General features: G+C 43.7%; 1 protein-coding gene across 3 annotated transcripts in view; it reads right to left on the bottom strand.

Moving 5' to 3' along the window:
• Positions 1-7892, bottom strand: part of LOC124385887 (alcohol dehydrogenase class-3-like) — an 8608-nt gene extending 716 nt beyond the window's left edge. The window contains exons 1-10 of one of the 3 annotated variants that reach the window (XM_046849357.1): positions 7817-7892; positions 7630-7681; positions 7417-7518; positions 7141-7291; positions 6866-6953; positions 6487-6706; positions 5914-6174; positions 5607-5739; positions 5320-5458; positions 4964-5184 (exon numbers count right to left, since the gene is read on the bottom strand). In XM_046849357.1, the coding sequence (XP_046705313.1) occupies positions 5160-5184; positions 5320-5458; positions 5607-5739; positions 5914-6174; positions 6487-6706; positions 6866-6953; positions 7141-7291; positions 7417-7518; positions 7630-7647 (1137 nt within the window). In that variant the 5' untranslated portion in view covers positions 7648-7681; positions 7817-7892 and the 3' untranslated portion in view covers positions 4964-5159. Of the gene's footprint in view, positions 1-4963; positions 5185-5319; positions 5459-5591; positions 5740-5913; positions 6175-6486; positions 6707-6865; positions 6954-7140; positions 7292-7416; positions 7519-7629; positions 7682-7816 lie in introns of those variants that run through there. The other 2 variants (XM_046849358.1, XM_046849359.1) reach the window with 2 other exon arrangements.
• Positions 7893-8106: the final 214 nt, after the last annotated feature.

The raw sequence follows: 8106 nt of genomic DNA, 5'->3' as shown, positions 1-8106 counted from the left end.
CACCCAGGAAGGATCCTTTAAGTGTTCGCCCCAAAACAAAGTCTTTAGGTGACACTGACAGTAGGTTTTTTTCAGTCCATCCTACAATCACACAAGTTCCCCAGGCGGTGCTGCAGCTCTCAAATGCTGCCCTCTGGTGGAGACAAAACACATTCAAACACACTCACTTATCTAATGTGCAGTCTCTGCCTTCAGAAGAAGAACAGGTGCAGATTAGTTACAGTGAAGCAGATATGATGTCCAGACCAAACCTCAGACCCACCATAAGTGTGACGTTCCCCACACACTCGAAGCTGTAGTCCACTCCTCCACCAGTCATTTCCATCAGAACCTCCTGAATGGGTTTGCTGTGATCGTCAGGGTTCACAAACTCAGATACACCAAACTTCTTGGAGATTTCATGTTTCTGTGGGTTGATGTCCACACCGATGATCCTGGAGGCTCCTGCAGCTTTACAGCCCATCACAGTAGCGAGACCGATAGCTCCCAACCCGAACACGGCACAGACGGAACCACAGTCCACCTGCAGAGATGAGACTTTTACACACCCGAGACACGTGTGAGAATTTTAAATAACATTATTAATACCTAGTGATGTTTATTGATCGTGTATTTACACTGCTTCTGCTTTTCACAATGATGCACTTATTTAGGCACTAAGAAGTGACTTCATTCAGGCCACGCCCAGGAAATGATGTTATAGAAAAGTTAAATGTAGAAGCAAATGCAGGTTAGTGATACTGACTTTTCAGTTAGAGCCAGATGAAGCTCTTACTACCTCCTAACTTCCAGCTGGAAGACGACAGTCAAACAGCAGGAGAATGGCAGCTGTTACAGGCTCATTTCTGAGCTGTCTGATCACAGGCTACTAAATAGAGCTGTCCAATCAGAGGCTCATCAATAGAGATGTCTGATTAAAAGCTGATTGATGGAGCTGACCAACCACAAGCTCTTGGTTAGAACTGTTTAATTACAGACTCATTTTAAAGCTGACTGACCACAAGGTCTTGGAAAGAGCAGTCTGTTTACAAACTCATTAGTCAGGCTGTCCAATCAGAAACTCCTGGGTAGAACTGACTAAACACAAGTCTGATCACAAGTTCATAGATAGAGCCGTCTGATCACATGCTCAAGTATAGAGCTGTCTGATCACAGTCTAATGTTAGAGCTGTCTGATCACAGTCTAATGTTAGAGCTGTCTGATCACAGTCTAATGTTAGAGCTGTCTGATCACAGTCTAATGTTAGAGCTGTCTGATCACAGTCTGATGTTAGAGCTGTCTGATCACAGTCTGATGTTAGAGCTGTCTGATCACAGTCTGATGTTAGAGCTGTCTGATCATAGTCTGATGTTAGAGCTGTCTGATCACAGTCTGATGTTAGAGCTGTCTGATCACAGTCTGATGTTAGAGCTGTCTGATCACAGTCTGATGTTAGAGCTGTCTGATCACAGTCTAATGTTAGAGCTGTTAGCTGAGTGTGAAGTCCTCAGTAAAACGAGTGAGCAGTTAATCATTAACATCATTTCATGAAATAAGTTACTGTACTGCATGTTCAAGTTACCTATTAATGACTGTTAGAACACACACACACACACACACACACACACACACACACACACACACACTTTGGCTATGTTCAGTGCTGCTCCGTATCCCGTAGCCACTCCACAGCCGAGCAGACAGACTTTATCCAGCGGTGCGTCTCGGCGAATCTTCGCCACGTTGAACTCAGGAACCACCGTGTACTCACAGAAAGTGCCTACTCCAGCAAACTGATACACCTGCTGCCCCCTACAGGTGAATCGACTCGTACCGTCAGATAACACACACTGCTGAAGCTTCTGCCTGAGAGCGAGAGAGCAGTAAGGAGAAACATAATCCAGATAAAGATTTAATGGATGGAACCTTTAGAGGAACCTTGTTCAGTAGCTTTGTCCTCACCAGTTCTTGGTGCAGAAGTTTGTCTTTAAGCTCAGACACAACTTACACTCGTTACAGTGAGGCAGGAGGACAGGGATCACCTTATCACCTGGAGGAAAGAAACAATTTTTTCATCTTTAACTTCTCTAATGTTCTTCTAGCTTTACTACACCCCGATACAGGTTTAAAATACTCCATAAACACCTTCACTGGTTCCTTCATTGAAACCCATGGATTGTGTCCTTCAAGAGGACTGAGTTAACTGCTTTTTTATCTTTCAGAACATGAATCTCCTCCAACACAACAAGGTTTCTGCTCACCAGACGGACTTTACAGTACAGCAGCAATGCAGACCTTCTACATGTCGTAGATTATCCATGGACTCACCTGCTGTGATCTTGTGTCTCTTTTCAGACCAGACCAGCTGGAGAAGAACTGGTCACATGACCACACAAAAAACATTGCATTGTGTAGGTCATGCTGTCAGAACCACCAGAGTCCTACACAGTGAGGATCAGCATGCTTTTAGAAGAACTATGTATGAAGGACGGCTGAAGCTTTCAGTAAAGAAGTGATTTAGACCTGAGAACCTGGAAAAACATCTGTTCAGCTTTGATGGAATTCTCACATTAGAAAAGGATGAAGGAGATACCATGAGCGTCTGAGGAGTATGAAGCTACCACCAATGCCACTTATAAAAACATATAAATACCCCACCTGGGGTAAAACACAACCAGGGGCTCCAGGATCAGACTGTTTATCTGTCTTACACACACACACACACACACACACACACACACACACACACAAACTTCGTTCATGTGAAGTAAACGTTCTGCATGACTTTGTTGTTTGATGTTCACAGAGTCTTTGTTACAGTTTCATACTTTATTGCTTTGATCTCACTTTGTCTAGTTGAGTGTATTTTTAAGTCACCTGACCATCGGCTAAATTCTGACCATGGTCACATTACATTACTGTGTGTGTGTGTGTGTGTGTGTGTGTGTGTGTGTGTGTGTGTGTGTGTATACCAGGCTGGACACTGGTCACCCCCGGGCCGATGCTCTCCACCACACCAGCAGCCTCATGACCCAGAATGAGGGGAAACGGCAGAGTCTTCACTCCTTTCTCACAATCATACAGATACGTCCAGTCTGTGTGACACACACCGCTCGCCGCTATCTGCACCACACACACACACACACACACACACACACACACACACACACACACACACTAAACCTGAAAGTCCAAAGTCAAGGTTTTTATAAAACAAACTGCTGAACAGGAACACGGACCTTCACTCTGACTTCATGATCTTTAGGTGGAGCAACTTCCACTTCTTCTACAGAGAGAGGCTTCCCAGGTTCCCACGCCACAGCTGCTTTACACCTGATCACCTAAAACCACACACACACACGCACACACACACAGACACACACTACATTAAACATTATACAGGGAAATAATAATAAAAACACACAGGAAATGGTGCTGTGAGTGTCATTAGAGTTACATGTGAATCCTTGGACCTAAAATCATCGAGAGACGAATCCTGAGGAACAGGTACCATGTAGTCTTACAGAGGAACCTTTATACATTACTCCAGAGATCTGTGATGGCTTCTCCATCCAGCAGCCATATCACCCTGTAGCCCAAGACAGCTTGCCCACTGAAGCTAAGCAGGGTTGAGCCTGGCCAGTACTTGGATGGGAGACCACCTGGGAAAAACCAGGTTGCTGCTGGTAGAGGTGTTAGTGAGACCAGCAGGGGGTGCTCACCCTGTGGTCTGTGTGGGCGTTCTGGCGCAATATAGCTGCCGTCGCATCATCCGGGTGGAAGCTGCACATTGGTGGTGGTTGAGGAGAATCCCCCCTTTCATATGTAAAGCGCTTTGAGTGCTGCAGAAAAGCGCTATATAAATGTAACGAATTATTATTATTATTATTATTTTTCTCAAAGTCTCAAAGTGTCAAAGTGTGTGTCAAAGATTTGTCAGATTGGAGCAGGTCATGTTTTTTCTTCTTGCTTTGTTCTTATCTTTTATCTGTACACTGTGTGTAAAGGCCACGCCCCTTTATTTATATAACGAGCAGATTAACCGGCTTTAATTTAACTACTGTCAGTTACAATCATGATCACAACTACACACACACACACACACACACACACACACACACCTGTTAAAAATAAACCAATAAAAGTTTTGCTTTAATTCCACTGCCCTGTTTATAAAGAACCCTAAACTTTGAACTTCAAACTTTGTACATCAAATCTTACCATTTATATACACACACACACACACACACACACACACACACACAGGGCAACAATTATATTATTTATAATATTATTAATAGTAATTAAAAAAAATAATTAAGCACTGGATTTGATCAGATAAATTATTATTATTTTGTTGCTAGTTAATTAAAACCGTTCAAGAATTTGAGTGAGTGTGTGTGTGTTTTACAGAGATTTAAATTCCCATAAAGTTACATGACACACACATGCTGGAGTGGTGTGTGCTGTGTTGAACTGCTTCACTGTGGCTCAGAACAGTGACTTTCTACCCTGAATCTGATTTTAAATTATAATTTACATAAAAAACCTTCAGTAGTAAATCTGCTCCTACCTCATTCTCAGTTCCCATTCTGAAGTTATCTCCAGTTACACGTCCTTAAAAAGCAAAACACACACACACACACACACGCGCACACACACACACACACACACACACTTCTTATTGTAGAGGAGTTAGTCTGCACTTTTTATTATTAATCCTGGAGCATTATATTACCTGGTGTGTGGGTGTGGGTGTGTGCTGAAGCACGCGCGTCTTTGAGAGAGTGAGTGTGTGTGTGTGTGTGTGTGTGTGTGTGTGTGTTACATTTTGATCTTGGAACTCTGGGAATTCGCACTTCGTGACTCAACATCGCCACCTGGTGCCTGTTCATAATATATCCCCCCACCCCCTTATTTGTTTGTTTGTTTACATTTTGTTGATTCTTTGCTTCCTCTTATGTATTTTTTTATGACTCTCACTACCTTTACATTTTATTTATTCACAATATTTATGTACAATCACAGCATTAACACAAACAACAAATAAACACACATCATCTGTCCCGAGTTTTCTTTCTAACTTGACAGAAACTTCAGCAGAGAGCAAATCTGTTGCCACGGTAACCGATGATGTTATCAGGGTCGATGACCTCCGATGAGATTCAACTCTGGAGACTCAGAATGTTATCACTGAGCGGATGCTGAGAAAGAGAGACGAGATGGAGAGAGAAGAGCGATAGATGAAGGAGAAGTAACCGATGTGAATAGATAATGTATACACAGCCAATATTATGTTAAGTTCTATTGGCCATATTATAGTCATGTGACTCACAGACCTTTTCCCATTGGTCATAAGTTCAAAGGCATAATTAATCTCCTCCAGTGGGAGTGTGTGTGTCACAAACTCATCCAGCAAGATCCGACCGCTCATGTAGTCCTCCACCAGATTGGGTAAACTACACACACTCTTCCATCCTGTTCAGAACACACACACACACACACACACACACACACACACACACACACACACACACACACACACGCTCTGTATCTGTCAGAAAAATGAAATGATGGAATGACAAAGAAATGAGAGCTGCTGCACCATGACCTTCTCATTTCCTACCACCAAAGTAGGTTCCTTTCAGCGTTCGTCCCATCAGGATGTCGATCGGAGATAGAGAGAGAGTTCCTGTTTCATTCCATCCCACGATCACACAGGTTCCCCAGCCGACTCTGCAGCTCTCAAACACCGCCCTCTGGTGGACACAAAACACATACACACTTTATATTGTTAAATGGCATGATCAGGAGGAGCAAGAGTGACAAGGAGCAGAGGATAAGAAAGGATAAGAGGACAACATGAAGAAGATGAAGAGAGAAGAAGAAAGTGGGAAAAGATGATGTTCTTTCTGTAAGTTGAGAAAATTCACCATAAGTGTGACGTTCCCCACACACTCGAAGCTGTAGTCCACTCCTCCACCAGTCATCTCCTTCAGAACCTCCTGAATGGGTTTGCTGTGATCGTCAGGGTTCACAAACTCAGAGACACCAAACTTCTTGGAGATTTCATGTTTCTGTGGGTTGATGTCCACACCGATGATCCTGGAGGCTCCTGCAGCTTTACAGCCCATCACAGTAGCGAGACCGACCGTGCCTAACCCGAACACGGCACAGACGGAACCACGGTCCACCTGCAGAGATGAGACTTTTACACACCCGAGACACGAGGACAGACGACCACCGAGCTCAGAACTTCAGATTAATACATCAGACTGTGAGATTTCTCTCAACTTCTCTCAACATAAAAAAATTATAAAAAACAGTACTAAATCATGAAAATGTGCAAACAAAACAAACAGCACATGGTGTCAGTGATTCGCCTCTAGAGGTCGCTCTCGTAATGACAGCGGACCAGAAGCCAGTCGGAATGGATATTTGCAGATAGCCGATAGTTCAACTATCCGTGCATCGATTTGCACACACACACACACACACACACACACTTTGGCTATGTTCAGTGCTGCTCCGTATCCCGTAGCCACTCCACAGCCGAGCAGACAGACTTTATCCAGCGGTGCGTCTCGGTGAATCTTCGCCACGTTGAACTCAGGAACCACCGTGTACTCACAGAAAGTGCTCACACCCAGAAACTGATACACCTGCTGCCCCCTACAGGTGATACGACTCGTACCGTCAGATAACACACCCTGCTGAGTCTTCTGCCTGAGAGAGAGAGAGAGAGAGAGAGAGAGAGAGATCGAGAGATCACAGCTGGTCATCAGAGGAGCAATCCAACGTTCCAGTCATTATTGAGGAGGACAGAAGGAGTGTGGAAGGTTTGGTAAAAAGCTGTTTGTGTAAAAATGGAGAACAGAAACTCACCAGTTCTTGAAGCAGAGGTTTGTTTTGGGGCTGAGACAGAACTCACACTCACCACACTGAGGCAGGAAGAGAGGAATCACCTTATCACCTGGAGGAGGAACAACAAGAACATGAGCAAGAAGATGAAAATTAAGTTATGGTCCCAAGTGAAACCTGGTAGTGTGTGTGTGTGCTGCCACCGCTGGGCCCTTGAGCAAGGCCCCTAACCCACACCCGCTTAGTTGTGTGTGTGTGTGTGTGTGTGTGTGTGTGTGTGTGTGTGTGTGTGTGTGTACCAGGCTGGACACTGGTCACCCCCGGGCCGATGCTCTCCACCACACCAGCAGCCTCATGACCCAGAATGAGGGGAAACGGCAGAGTCTTCACTCCTTTCTCACAATCATACAGATACGTCCAGTCTGTGTGACACACACCGCTCGCCGCTATCTGCACCACACACACACACACACACACACACACACACACACACACACACACACACACACACACTAAACCTGAAAGTCCAAAGTCAAGGCTTTTTATAAAACAAACTGCTGAACAGGAACACGGACCTTCACTCTGACTTCATGATCTTTAGGTGGAGCAACTTCCACTTCTTCTACAGAGAGAGGCTTCCCAGGTTCCCACGCCACAGCTGCTTTACACCTGATCACCTAAAACCACACACATGCACACACACACATATATATATATATATATATACACGCCTGCGCGTTGGTTATTGGATATTTCTCAAAGTTGTGCGTTTCTGCAGGCTCCCCAACCTTATTCTCAGTGTCCATCTTATCATATAAATAAGATCCTCGGTTGTTGGTCCTAAAACAAACACACACACACACACACACACACACACACACACACACACACACACACACACACACACACACACACACACACACACCTTATACACTTATTAGACTTAGTGCAGTATTTATAGAGACATAACATTACCTGTGTTGAAGAAAGTCACTGACACTTCTGCACTTCTTCTGTGGTTGTGCGAGTTATGACACCCAACACCGCCCCCTGCTGTTCAATAACAATTACTGACGTCTTGTTTTCACTTCTGCATTTATTTGTGATAAATAAATGATATACAAATTAATCATTATAAATTGACAAATAATAAAATTTCACACTGTTTGTAAATAAAACTTTTTTTATTATTATTATTAAAATTATAATTATTGTTGTTTGAAAACACATTCATTTTCTCTTTTTCTTTTATGAATTAAATTCCT

This window comes from Silurus meridionalis, chromosome 5 (genome assembly GCF_014805685.1).
Source record: "Silurus meridionalis isolate SWU-2019-XX chromosome 5, ASM1480568v1, whole genome shotgun sequence".
Taxonomy (NCBI): domain Eukaryota; kingdom Metazoa; phylum Chordata; class Actinopteri; order Siluriformes; family Siluridae; genus Silurus; species Silurus meridionalis.
Note: the sequence above shows the minus strand (reverse complement) of the source record. Positions and strands in the feature narration are given on the sequence as shown.